Here is a 15,389-nt window from a genome sequence, read left to right on the forward strand (position 1 = left end):
AAATAGTAGAAATAATGATGGAAAGATGTAGGTCTCTTCCTTGCACTTTCTGTGTACTTCAGCTAACAATTAAGACAACTACAGCATGTTGTCATTTCATGATGTGTGTGTGTGCGTTTATTTAGGTCCTAGTTCAAAATCTTATGTCTTATTTATCTTTAAAGCCTTGGCAGTGCCTTCATGCATTCACTCAGCAAACAGTTACTGAGTTGCTGCTTTGTGCCAGGTACTCTTCTCCTATTCTAGATTCTTAGCATATGTCAGTGAACAACAACAGCAACAACAAAAGTCCTGCTCCATGGATCTTACATTCTAACAGTGAGTGAGGAAGCAGATAATCGAATAGTAAATTATACTGTCAATGCTTAAAGTATAATTGTTTAATTGTATCTTAAATTGAAGAATTTGAGTTTTCTGTTGGCTGTTGAAAGCTACTGCAGGCAGTGATAAGCAGACTGGCTGGCAGCAATTAGCGTAAAGAGAGACTGGAACTGGGGAATTTCATTTGGAAACACGATGGTCAAAGCAAACAGTAATGTAGATTAAGTAAGATAATGTCTGTAGAAGTGGAGCAAAGGAAAAGAATTTATTTGAAAGGTACTGTGGAGTTTAGAATTGCTAGTTCCTGTTCCATATTTTACCGCAGTTGTTGTAGCAATGTATTTTGTTGCATCTGGGTCCTTATACCATTTCTTTTTACTTATTCGTTTGTATATTTATTTAATTACCACTAACCTAGTGGTGGCATGACTCGTGGAAGACCTTGTCAAAAGGCCAGACGTCTGAGTCCTGGCTCTACCATTGAGAAACATATCTTTAGTGATCCCTTCACCTCAGTAAGCCTCAATTTCTGTTCTAAATGAAGAGGAGCCACTAGATAACCTCAAAGACCCTTTCCAAGTGTACCTGACTATAGTGAAAGCCATCTTATTGCTTCACTCTTAGTGTGCTAACTCTGCTTTCCATTTCATCAGAAGGTAAGTGCTCACAAAATATACTCTGTCAGTGCTGTATACAGAGAGAAGAAGAATAACAGATATATGGCACATGTATTTTTATGTTTGATGAGAGTAGTAGCTAATAAATATAGTATTCAAAAATTAGTGTAAGAAACTATGTTTCAGCAATAACACTTTTACTATTTGGTGTTCTCTATGTGCCACTAAGGAAAAGAGATCCAAGTCCTGCAATGAAAAGCATTACACAAAATCTTATTGGGAAATGAGATATGCTATCACAATTTTATCTACTTTTACAATTATGCTCCCAAAATTCTCCAAGAGTATATGCACCTATTTATTGTTTGTATTTATTGACTGGATTTTACTGTCAGAAGAATATATAGTAAAAATTTGAGCAATATGTACTAATAATGCTGATGCTCTTTATTTTAGGATGTATCAGGAATGCCAGCTCTGTGTTCTCCAATTTCCCAGGGAGGGGGTGGCTTTGACTATCGATTAGCCATGGCAATTCCAGATAAATGGATCCAAGTAAGGTTTCATGTAAATTTTTTTCCCTGTGAATACTATGTATTTATGTTGGTTTATTTATTATTTCTTTGATTTATTTCTTAGTTGTGATCATTAGTTACAGATATTATAATTGAGGTATTAAATTCTCTCATTAGTGTGTTGATTTTTGTGCTTCTTAATAAGGTGCCTCAAACTTCTAAAAGTTCTAATTTAAAGTATTCACATTTGCATTATGCAGACACAGAAAAAATATGATTGATATAATGTTAGCTGTGTAAATGAAATTTTGCATTATCAATGCAGTTATATGAAAGTTCAGTGTTCTATATTTAAGACACATTAAACTTCATCAAAGCATCCATTTCTCCCTGCAAATCATCAACTAATATAGAAATCACTCCGTAATTCCCAGTACTTGCTTCATAGTATGGTTTTCTTCTCAACAGATTTGAATTTATCCATTCCTTCACTTAGCGTTTAAAAGCATTTAGTGTCAGGCACTAGAAATGAATAATTGTACATGACACCTTGCATATAATTTCTAATATAATTTTATTAAATTTAATGACAGTTCAAGTAGTTTGGATTATATTTTGTTTCATTTTATGTTTGTCTAAAAGACTGAAGTTGTTACATAGACTTAGATTTGATATCAAACATTTTTGAGTGGCCAAGTCTGTAATCATAGGCTGAATATGTATAAAGATCAGATATATATCAAAAAATCATTGCTTTCTAATAAGCCCTTTAGTACAGACAGGAACAGGTGTGATGAGATCACAATGGTAGAAGAGCTTTGCATAGAAAAACCATAAAGCCTACTCTGAAGGCAGTGGTTATTGTAATCATCTCTTAGTTGTCTTTTCTGTATCCCCAGGCAGTTTGGGCAGTGCACAGCTGTGACATTAAAACTCTACCAGCACAATTTCCGCTTCTCCATCTATAATGATTTTTTAGACGTTGTCAGGTCAAAAAGCAAGTGTTTTACAGAGGCAATTAAGACTTAGAAATCAAAGAAACAAACAAATGTGTGTTTTAACTTTAATACCTGGGAAAGTTGCTTTGTATTTGTTACTTAGAAAAAATGCTGTGGCTTCAAGTGTCTTTCCTTGGTTGAAGGTTCTTTATCCACCCACCATCTTTTACTATTTTTAATCTTCCACACAGACTTTTTTCCTCTCACAAGTGCCAAATCTTACTTTTTTAACCTCCCACTGAAAAGCCTTTGGGCAGGTTCAGAGGTATTGAAAGGTGTACATCAACCAAGAATTATTTCCCAGTCATGACTCGCAGTAGAATATTTCCTTCTCTGAGTGATAATGGCAGTTTTGTTTTTTTTTAAATTTAACTTACTAAACATTTCAGTACTTTGTATGCTCCAGATACTATATTAGGCAGTATATCATACAAATAGAAAAAAATGTATTGTCCTCTGTTTGGCATACGACCATCTTGTCTTTGTAGGTTGTAAAGCCTCCGAAGACAGATATCATCTTCTATTTTATATAATTATTTAAACATCTTTTTGCATCACCAAAGTGGGCCCCTTAGTTAATAAGACAAGAGAAAGTTAAAATAATATTTAAAAAAATAACTCAGTGATTTTCCTCTCCTTTTATAATTTCTGTGTTTAAAAAATTCATAAATGATTATCATCCCTTTTAAGTCAGTAAAACACACAAGAGTATTAATAGAAATGACAACTATACTCAGAATATATGTGGCATGCATTCTTATCTACATGTAGGGTATGAGTTAGGTTAGAATGCTAAATTTCATTCATGTTTTTGTTGTGCAGAAGCAAATTATTTACCGTTTTCTACTTGTAGAGTTCAAAATCAGTAGTTTGGAATATCATATTAGTTTAGTCATTTACTAAACAAATATTTGCTATCTAAAATATGCCAAATTTGCTGTATCTTCTTTGATTTTATTTGATCATTTTTATTACCTAATAACTGAAGTGTTCATGTAAAGGTAATATAGGTATTTAATTGAATTCATTCATTTATAATTCTACCAAATATTTATTGAGGACCCGGTATTTTTATTTATATATAATTTTTAATTATGCTCTTTAAATTAAGATAATTGTAGATTTCCTTGCAGTTGTAAGAAATAATACAGTGAGATCTGATGTACTCTTAACCATTTTTCCCCAATGGTAGCATCTTGCAAAGCTGTAATACAGTATCACAGCCAGGAATAGTGACATGGACGTAGTCAAGCTATAGAACACTTCCACTACTGCAAGTTTCCCAAATGATGGCTTTATAGTCACACCCAGTTCCCTCTTCCCGCAATCACTCCTTAACTTATGGCCACCACGAATCTGATCTCCATTTCTATTTGTTTCATTTCAAGAATGTTATATAAAGGGAATCATACAGTATGTAACCTTTTGGAATTGCTATTTTTTATTCAGTCGAATTCTCTGGGGATTTCATCCAGGTTGCATCCTTTTCAACTTTTACAAAAAGTTTTTATTGGCGTATAGTTGATTTACAGTGATATGTTTATTTCAGGTGTACAGCAATGTGAATCAGTTATACGTATACATATCCACTCTTTTTTTAGATTCTTTTCCCATATAGGCCATTACAGAGTATTGAGTAGAGTTCCCTGTGCTATACAGTAGGATCTTATTAGTTATCTGTTTTATATATAGTAGTGTGTATATGTCAATCCCAGTCTCCCAATTTATCCCTCCCCCCCTTATCCCCTAGTAACCATAAGTTTGTTTTCTACATCTTGTGACTCTGCTTCAGCATGTTCTTTTTCATTGTTGAATGGTATTCCATGGAATGGATATATCACAGTTTGTTTAATTATTCGACCATTAAAAGACATCAGGATTGTTTCTAGGTTTAGGCTATTGTAAATAAAGTTACTATAAACAATTGTGTACAGTTTTTTATACGACCATAAATTTTCATTACTCTAGTATAAATGCCCAAAAGTACAATTTCAGGGTCATATAGTGGTTGGATGTTAATTTCTTAAGAAACTGCCAAACTATTTTTCTGAGTAGCTGTACCATTTTGCATTTCCACCAGCAACTCTGGAGAGATCCAGTTTCTGTATATCCTTGAACAATAGCATTTGCTTGTTACTATTTTTTATTTTAGTCATTCTAACAGGTGTGCAGAGATATCTCACTATGGGTTTAATTTGCCTTTCCTTAATGGTTTATGAGGATGAACATCTTTTTGTGTGCTTATTTGCCTTCTGTATATCCTCTTTGGTGGAATGTCTGTTCATGTCTTTTGACCATTTTCTAATTGGATCATTTATTTACTGTGGAGTTTTGAGAGTTCTTTATATATCTAGATTCAACTCTTGTCAGCTATGTGGTTGACAAATATTTTATCCCAGTCTTTGCTTGGCTCTTCATCCTCTTTATGTGGACTTGCATGGAGTAAAAGTTCTTTGTTTCCTTTAAATTTGATGAAGACGAATTTATCATTTTTTTTCCTTTTAGAGGTATCTTTCTTAGACAAGTCTAAGAATTCTGTGACTCTCCTATATTTTCTGTTAAACATTTTATAGTTTTACTTTTATATTTAAGTCCATAGTCCATTTGAGTTAGTTTTTGTGCCATCAATGTGTAAGGTTTTTTGTGTTTTTCTTTTGCCTATATATGTCTAACTCTTCCAGCATGATTTGTGGAAAGTCTGTCCTACTTCCACTGAATTGTTTTTACACAGTAGTCAAACTTAATTGGACGTATTTGTGTAGGTCTATACATTAGCTTCAAATTCTTGCTGATGTACCACAAATCTAAGTACCACAAACTTAGTGTCTGAAAATAACACAAATTTACTATCATATAGTCACAAATCTGAAATGGATCTTACTAAGCTAAAATCAAGGCATTGCTAAGGGTGCATTCTTTCTGGAGGCTCTGTTTCCTTGCCTTTTCTAGCTGCTAAAAGTCACATGTTCTTTGGTTCATGGCTCCTTCCCTCATCTTTGGTTCATGGCCCCTTCCCTCAGCAGGGCAGCATCTTCAAATGTCTCTCTTACTCTGACAACTCAAGCATCTTTTAAGAATGATCCCTGTAATTACACTGGGCCCATCCAGGTAATCCAGGATAATCTGCCCATCTCAATGTCCTTAACTTCAGCACATCTCTAAAGACCTTTTTGCCGTGTTAGGTGACATATTCACAGACTGTGGGTATCAGGATGTGAACACCTGTAGGTGGCCATTATTCTGCCTAATACAGTCTGCCCTCTGGTGCCCAGTAATTCACACTGCAATTATGGGGGATGGCTAAGCACCCCAGAATTCCACTGAGAAAAAAAATGCAAAGGAAAATACAAGCAGGCTGGCACGCCATTTCTTGTACCAAAATCTGCATTAATTTTTTATTGCTGTATACCAAACTACCACAAATTTAGCAGCTTAAAACATTACTGCTTCTTCTAAGGACACCCACTGTATTCAAAGGTCCTTCCCACACTGCAGGTAAAGGATTATACACAGATGCGAATATGAATCATAGCAGGAATCATAGGGGCCATTTTAGAGTTCTATCAGCATGCGATTGACACTTTTAGACAGAAAAATAAGCCCACTTAGAAAGAATGTGTTGAGTAAAAGAACAGGCTGTTTTTTAGGCTATAAACTCTGAGGAGCACCAGCTTTTATGGGATAGGCAGAGGAAGAGACTTTGGGAAAACAAAACAAAACAATCAAGAGTTTCATAATGGTAGTCTAAGAAGGAAAGTATCTCATGGGAAGGGGTAGGGTTTGCATTATCGTCATGTACAGCTAGCATTTGCACAAGAAAGAGCAATTACTGACCTAGGAGACAATCATAATCTGAGATTTTGGCAAGGTCATTTGCACTGAAGAGGTGTTAGGGGCACAGAAGCCACATTGGAGACTGAGTAACAACTGAAGTGGGGACAAAAACGTGTGGTCTGTTAAGATGATAATTATTTCATGATAATTAGCCTTTGTATTTTGAAATAATAGTTGTTTTAATTTTTTTAAGAATAAAACAAGACACTATTCTTGCCAATTTTTTTTTCTTTCAAACCTAAAAATGTAGCAAATATAATCTCTATCATGTGGAAGTGACAGAAAGACATACTGCACAACACTTTATTGGGGTCATTAATCAAGAGGCAGCAGCTGTTAGAGGGGGAAAAAGGTTGCAAAAATCCTAAAATGTAGTGATTAAATCACCTGCACAAAAGCAAACACATGCGCACACACATGCAACACTTCTGTCATTTGGATAGTCTGTACAAAAACTGTGATTTCAGTAAAAGTTTCAACAAAGATATTTTTGCTCTGTGGGTGTGCTTGTGCATGTCAGGTAATTTGCATTGATATGATGTATATACCCTTAGGTTTGGATTTAAGGTAAGAATGATAACGGTGTATTGAAATTATTTTCTGTCTTGCATGTAGTTGCTTAAAGAATATAAAGATGAAGATTGGAATATGGGCAATATAGTGTATACACTCACAAACAGACGCTACCTTGAAAAGTGCATTGCTTATGCAGAGAGCCACGATCAGGTAAATAAATACGTGTATAAACCACTCTGTCTCTGTCTGTATTTATCAACATATTTAACATATCTAAATATAAACATATCTCAATATGAATTTCTATAGTTTAATACAGTTAATATATATTATATATACACTATATAATGTATCTGTCTATTTTATGTCACAACTACTCGTACTTGAAAAAGCATTTTAAAATTATTTTGTAGATCCATAAATTCCAGCTTCAAAATGCACTGCCGCTTTTACCCTGCCAAACTGTAATTAAACGATTGTGAATGACAGTCGCTAGTGTTATCTTCCATGTTTCCCTTTGTTGTCACGAGAGGAATGTTGGTGCTAATCCAGGTTAATTTTAATTTCCATTTTAGGTTCCCTTTGAAAGATTTTCTTTTATGCTTTTTCACAAGCTTTCATCATTTTTTTCCCTCAGTCACTGAAATCTGTTGATTGATCTCCCTGACCTCTGTCCCTCTCAATTTTAGTCCATCCTCTGTAACGTAGCCTGAAGTATTTTCCAAAGGGCAAAGCTAATTTTGTCAACCCAGATCTTTTAGTTAAAGCTTCTCATTCACAGCCTGTCATGTCCTGGCCCACTCCAAAGTTTATTCTCTGCTCAACCCTCCAAGAGTTCTGTTCTTCGATACTGTTAAATTTCCTCCCATTCCTGAGTAGGTCAACCTTGCTCGTCTTGTACTTTTCCCCACACACCTGCAAATGCCTACTTCACCTGGGAAGCTCCTGTAAATACCTAATACCCTGACTCACATATATTCTCCCTGAGTCTTCATCCAGGTGTATAGGGAAAAAACAGTTTCCCCATTCTTCATGTTCTCATCACATTTTAAGCAAAAAATTTGTTTCCGTTACCTTTGTAGTTCCAGCCTTAGCACTGTGGCTACAGTCACTCGATAAACATAAATAAATGGAGAACAGGCCATTTAGTTATTTAAAGCCTATGAATCGTCACAAACCACATAAAATGAACTCTTTATACGTTAAAAAGACAGTAAAAATTTTTTAAATTGTTTGCAGTATATGTATTAAGAAAAAGTTAAAACAATAAGCTCCTCTGTTATTTCAGCAGAAATTGACAATTTAAGATAGACACTAGTTTTTCAGGTGTCTTCTCTAACTATTAAGAAAGTATAAGTAGACCAGTGGTCAGCTACCAAGGCCCATGGGCCAAATTCTGCCTCCTGCTTGTTTTTGTAAAGGTAATTGGAACACAGCCATGTTCATTCATTTACCTATTGTCTATGGCTGCTTTTGAGTCATAATGGCATATTTAAGTAGTTGAGACTGAGAAAGGAGCCCACAATGCCTTAACTATGCACCGTTTGGCCTGTACAGAAAGTTTGTTCACTCATGAAGTAGGCATATACCAAGTTTTGCCTCTTTCTAATCGGGGCAGTACTTCCTTTTCAACTTAAATTGTTTGTGGAGCAGATCAAATAAATACCTATTAAAAAAAAACAGAACCAAAATGTTACAAAATAAGAAATGAACAGTATTAGTTTAAGGATGGGGGAATCCCTTGCCAACCACATAACAGTATGAAAATTAAAATACATGCATAAATTATATCTTTCTATTAAAAACTCCTAGCAGTTGTAGCCTGTTTTGAGCTCTTAATATATGTTCATTTTATATGAATGAATAAAAGAATAAATACACAGGTAATTCTGCTTTGTGTTACAAATTGTTGGGAATGTACAAAAAGATGCAAGTTGCCTAGTTGTTTCTAAAAGCAAATGTACACTGAATTTTAAACCTGATAAAAATTATAAATATGAATGTGTGAAAATAATTTAGAGATTAAAGTAGCTTTATAAATAAAAATATTTTTCTAAAAATGAAAATAATCACACAGTAATAGGGTGAGGAGATTATGGCTTAATCTCTGTGTTTCACTATATATTATTTTTTGTCAATAAATAACACAGCATTAGTTAGCTGTTTTTAACCATAAATAATTCAGATTGCTAAGAGGCCTCTTCTGCTGCTCAGGCTGTTTCTGAGTTACCTTCCCCATTTGTCAACTATTATATTTTCATATAAAACAAACTAATTTTAGATTAGGTGGCAAATTAATGAGAAAGCAAATTTTACATTTTAAGAAAAAGTTGTCAATTTGCTGCTGAAGGGGAAGAGGGTCTATTGTAATATATTTACATACATATTTTATATATATAAATACATCTGCATAAATATAAATGCATATACATATAAATGATTTTTAAGAAACTCTTCCATTCTTGCAAAACAATAAAATCATGATATACAAATTATTTTTAAAAATCTGTTAGTATTCTGATAGTTTAAGATTATGGGACTATATGAAATCATGTGTGTGAAACTTTTGAAAATTGTAATGCACTATAGAATTTAAAGAATTTTCATTCAATTAAAAAAATTCATTGTTCAAATCCTAAAAAAAAGCTGTTAGTATTCTCAACATTATAATACATGTTTATTCTAATTTAAAAATATGTGAAGCATCAGCTTATTATAACAAATATTCAGGTAGCTGATAAGTTTTTCACCAAGCTGTTTTAAAAGTAAAAGAAACATAGATACATGAGATCTCTCATGTATTTCACCAGCTCACCTTCAGCATAGTGACTGTTGGAAAATACATGAAATTAATATTAATTCACACACCTCTTCTGCATTGTTTCCCATTCTGTGTAATCATGTGTTATTCTAGTATAAATCACAACTGCTTAGTACCTATACTTTGCATTTATTTCAATGACTTATTTTTATAGGCTCTTGTTGGGGATAAGACGCTGGCATTTTGGTTGATGGATGCTGAAATGTACACAAACATGAGTGTTCTGACCCCTTTTACTCCAGTTATTGATCGTGGAATACAGCTTCATAAAATGATTCGACTCATTACTCATGCACTCGGTGGAGAAGGCTATCTCAATTTCATGGGTAAGTATGAGTTGAGCATATATCCAATCTGTGTTTAAATTGTTAGCTGATATTATATATGACATAAGTTATGTAGAATATTTTGGTTTGGCTGTTCAGGTTTAAAATAGGAAATTATAATTCTCTTTCTTTAAAACATTGTAATGTGTAAATTGTAAAAATTAAATTACTTTAAGATTATTGTTATACTAATGCATGATGCAGAAGTGGTCTAATGGCTGCTATTTTATTTTATATATCAATAAGTGGGGTGAACTTTTTTAAAACATAGAATTATTATTCTGAATTTAATCATTCTGAGTTTATTATAGTATTTACAATACATTGAACATAAGAAGGATATAATATCATGTCATAGCATATTGAGCTAATATTGGTCTTTTTTGAGGTACCTGTGTGCCAGTATACTTGTATTATAAATGTGGAAACCAACGCCCAAGATATTGATAGACAAAAAAATATTTATTTAAAAAAACAGGAAACGTATGAATATTCAAAGGTCATTGTCTGAAGGATCTTGAATGATAAAATATACAAATCAACTAATACCATTTTCTGTTCTGCTTGGTCAACCACAAGCATTTGAACTTTAGGAAATTTCACCAATTTTTAGGCTAGAGAGAGCTGGAAAGACTGGGAAATGCATATGGGAGGCTGACTTATTTTTCTACAATAAAAGTCTTAGAGCTTCAGATTAATTCATTTCTATCTGGAAATTTTTATTAAAAAAAAAAATCTCAGATTGGACTTTTAAAAGCCTCTATTGTTTGCTATCTTGAGATTAGGAAGCCAAACCTGATAAACCATACACCATATTTCACCTGTACAACCTGTACCTTTTAGTGCCATCCCTCTCCTCTCAGGATCACCAAAATTTGTTCATATTCCCAGACTGTCAGGAAGCGGCCCTCATGACCCGTGAGACTGCACTTTGTCTTCCAGGCACCGGCTCGGGCTTCCTGGGTGGACTTTGAAGACATTGTATTCATAAATAAAACCAGTCTCAGTTCCTTAAAGGCAACTGGTCCTCCCTGACACAATGAACATCATTCACGAGTATGGCTTTTCCAGTAAGGCCTTAGTGGCATAGTTTATTCAATTATATCTTGATGAAAAGGTAGAGTCAATGAACCTATGTAAATAACTGTCACCATGTAAAGTGAGAGATTTTTAAATGTTTTATTACATTTACAAAAGCAGAGTTTATTAAATTGTTACAGTGTATATAGATAGATTAAAAAGAAAATGAAAGAGCTTCATTATAAATGTGGAAACTAAAACAACTTTCCTGATAGAGAAACAAAATCAAATAAGACCTCTGAGTTCATGCTGTTAGTCCTGTCATTAATTCTTGAAGCCCACTGCATCACTCTCTTGACTTAGTTTACTGCTTTAGTCTGGAAGTTAAGTAAAGAATGTCAGCTCCGAAGCCTATACCAAAGAGACAAGAGTTTCAGTAGTTTGCAGTACCTGATAGAGTCCTTTTCCTGAGACTGTCCTTTGTTGAAGACAATTCTAGCCCATAGCATGTAAGAGCATCAGAGTAAAACAAAACTATCTGCAGATGACAGAGACTTAATGGCCCTAGTTAATTTAATATTGATAACTTTCAGATAAAAAATGTCTGATGAAAGTTCATAATGAGAACTATCTCCTGAGTCTTGGTCAGTATTTTCTCTGAGGGTAAAAACAGATAATGGACAGCTAAGATCTTAACAAATATCCAGTAAGTTCATAAATTTTGTGAAATGTTTATATTAATATCATCTTAACTGTACATATTCAACCTAAGGCCGGCTAAGCTGCTATTCTGTTTTGGAAACTCTTCCCATGGAACTTTCAATAGTAACACAACTAAATAAACGTAATTATTTCTAGCATCTCTCTATAAGGTCTGTAAATTGACCGTATTTGTGGTATCAAATATAATTTTGAGATTATTCTTTGATATAGGATTCAAAGATCTTTTGAAGTTTTCTTCTTACATTTGTCCTTCAAATGCCTTATAATATTTATCTCTCATATAACACTTTTTAAAAATTCCTTCTGTCTTAATATCTTATCTAAATCTAGCATTTCTCCACTAACTTTGAAAACAGTAATCTCCAGTCTCAATAATTTCTGATTATTGATGTTGTTTTACGAAATTTGATGTTTCCCTGTGACCTCCAATGACTTTAAATATTTTTTTTTCACTGTCTGATCATGGCACTCTCCTGCTTAATGGCTTCAATGGCTGCAGTGTCCTCCAGCTGACCTCTATGCCTTGCATGAATGGTCTCCCATGGGTCTCTCCATTGATGGCTCTGCTCCAGTCAAGCAAGGCTTCTTTCAGTTCATTGAATGTACCAGCCTCCTTCCACTCTGAACTCTGTAGATTTTTCTGTTCTCCCCTCTTGGAATCACTCTGCTCAAACACCCCCTGCCATACCTGACAAAATCCTTCATCTGCAAATCTTATTTCCTTAGGGAAGCCTTTTCTAAAGCCTCAAACTTGACTAGTTTTACTATACATTTTTATATTACCCAATACTTACCTTTTGTGGCACATAAAATTACGTTTTAAAAAACTTACATATATGGCTGCCATGATACATTTAAAACTAAATGAAAATAGGGTCATCTGTATCTTATTCACTATTATATTTTCATGAACTAGTAGCAATTAGCACAGTATCTAGCATATCACAAGACTTTCATATTTTTCCAAAAAGGGATATTTTATATATTTATGTATATGCATATATATATAATTACCTTGTAGTATTTTTAGCAGTAGTTCATTAGCTGCAATCACCAGTTGTAGTTTTAAGCAAAGTTATTTTTTTTCAAGTGGCATGTAAGAAATTAATTTTTAAAAAGATCAATTTAAGAAATTCAAGACCGAGGAGCAATCTGGTTGTTTACTCATGTTTTAGGCATTTTAAAACTTGTTAGCTTTCTGGAATTTTGTTTTTATTTCCCTCTAGTAGAGAAAGAGTGATTTAAAAGAAGCAAGAAAACAACACATTTTTGTAGTTTTTCATTTAAATGTATTTGCCTAAATTCGTCAGGCATTTAGATATGTGTTCTGTTTATCAAAAATAATTAAGATCAATATGAATTTTTCTCACAATGATACCAGTTTGTTTTTGTCTTATATACTCCTAATTTTGAGTTTCAAAAAATTCTTTCACTCTGATTTAAAGCAGGGGAATATTTGGTATGATTTTTTTTTTAGTTTTGCTAGGTTATTTTAATCGATTATGAATAAATATGTTAATATTTCCTATTCTTCCATCATATCATCATATGAAAGAATCAAATATAGCTACCAAAATATGGCTAATAAATATCTTTTAGGGAAAAGGTAGAGCATAGTGGTTAAGAAAACGACCTGGATGGGAATCCAAGCTTAGCTGTGTTAGCTGGGTAAGGGGAATCAGTACTCTCTGCCCTGTGCTCTTTGGTAAAATGGAGGAGTGCCTGCCTCAGAGGATTGTTTTGCGGGTAAAATGAATTAATACATATGCAAGACTTAGAGTATTGCCAGGCACATAGCTCACAGTTAATGTTCATTTAAATTTAATTTAATTTTAAATTAAATTTACTATTACTATTTTTAATATTACTAGCTATTCCATTAAATATATGGGTCCCAAATGCTGATGTTCCAGTTCCATCCAAGAGTGTTTCTTTAGAATCTTACCTGATGGTATATTTAATATAAAAGTTTCTTAAAATATTTAATTCATTTTCTCTTGAAAACATCAGTAAAGGCACTAATTCTTTGTTGAAAATCAAATGACATTTTCCTGGGTGGTATTATGTGGTTCATTATATAGAAATTAAGCCATTTCTGTAGTCAGTCTCACTAAGAGTTAATATTACTTCTCTTTTGCTTTTAATTCATAGTGCTATCTGCTGAATGTTGCTGCTGAAACATCTTACTTAGCTTTCATGTATGAAGAGGTCTGAGGTTTGCCTCGATTCTCATTTCTAGGATAAGCCGATATGATATTAATCAGTTAACATTTATTATGTATTATATGGTTTCTGTGTATGAGTGTGTGTGAGCATTGGATAAAACTTAATATGTTTTTCTGGCATACCTGTGTACGGATTTATTTTACACAGAAAGAGAGAGGAAGGGGGGCGTGGCGAGAGAGAAAGGGAAGGCAGATTGTTATGAGGCAACTTCAGTTTAAAAAGTTAGTGAATTTGAGATATGTATCAATTTAAACTATACATTTAGTATACTCATGACACATTCTAGAATGTGTTTTAACACAATTTATAACATTCCTTCATGCTTCAGACATTTACATGTATCTACTATATGCCAGGTATTGCTAAGTGGTGGATATTCCTAGGTGAAAAAGAGTTCTTGCCCTCAAGGTCTCAAAACCCAAAAGGGTTTCCAGACAAGTAAGCAGACAAGTATCTCGGTCCTAGTACATTCACTAGATACAGTGATAGAAATAAGCAGAGAATGCTGTGTAAATATGTACGAAACTGGGTTAAGAGATTAGATTGTTGGTGGAATTTATGAGCTGCTTCAGCCAGAAAAACTTAGGATAGAAAGGCACAAGAAAGCCGTACAATGAATTTAGGAAAAGTCTAAGAAGGAGTAGGACTGAAGCAATGTCGTGAGATTAAAGTCGGTTGGGAATATTAAACTTCAACTCAAATGAAAAAAAACAGGGCCTGAGGAAATCAATTTAGAGATCATTCATTGATTGGCAAGTTTAATGAAAAAATGTGGTTTTCAATCACTTTAAAATATCATGAACTCTTCAGTAAGAAAGGCCTGATATTGATTGATGGTTTAATAGCTTTGTGGTTCACTTTTTTATCTATTTATAATATAACTAAAAGGAGACAAATTAGAAAAATAAGACATGATTATTGATTATGTGAATGTCTATGCTATTTTTATAATCAGTGGTTGCTTAATATTTAATTGTTGGTTAAAAATAATATAGAATGAAAAACATTTCCTTTACACATAAGATGACCTCAGTGAATATATGTTGCAGGCACACCTTGTTTTACTGTGCTTCACTTCATTGTACTTCACAGATACTATGCTTTTTACAAATTGAAAGTTTGTAGCAACCTTGCATTGAGCAAGTCTGTGCACCATTTTTCCAAGGGCATTTGCTTACTTCCTGTCTCTGTCCCATTTTGGTAATTCTCTCAATATTTCAAACTTTTTCGTTATTATTATATATGTTATGGAGATCTGTGATCAGGGCTCTTTTTTTAATTATAGTATAGTAGATTTACACTATTATATTAGTTTCAGGTGTATAACATAGTGATTCAATATTTTTACAGATTATATTCATTTAATGTAATTACAAAATAATGGCTATATTTCCCTGTGCTGTACAATATATTCTTGTAGCTTATTTATTTTATACATAGTAATTTGTATGTCTTACTCTCCTACCCTTATT

The 15,389-nt window shown here is 33.3% G+C and overlaps 1 protein-coding gene across 1 annotated transcript in view; it reads left to right on the forward strand.

The window, feature by feature from the left end:
* Window positions 1-15,389, forward strand: part of GBE1 (1,4-alpha-glucan branching enzyme 1) — a 266,610-nt gene that overhangs the window by 185,127 nt on the left and 66,094 nt on the right. Inside the window, exons 10-12 of the mRNA XM_057696322.1 lie at window positions 1,395-1,493; window positions 6,901-7,011; window positions 9,777-9,948. Coding sequence (XP_057552305.1) covers window positions 1,395-1,493; window positions 6,901-7,011; window positions 9,777-9,948 — 382 coding nt within the window. The remainder of the gene's footprint in view (window positions 1-1,394; window positions 1,494-6,900; window positions 7,012-9,776; window positions 9,949-15,389) is intronic.

This window comes from Hippopotamus amphibius, chromosome 10, assembly GCF_030028045.1.
Source record: "Hippopotamus amphibius kiboko isolate mHipAmp2 chromosome 10, mHipAmp2.hap2, whole genome shotgun sequence".
NCBI classification, from domain to species: Eukaryota; Metazoa; Chordata; class Mammalia; order Artiodactyla; family Hippopotamidae; genus Hippopotamus; species Hippopotamus amphibius.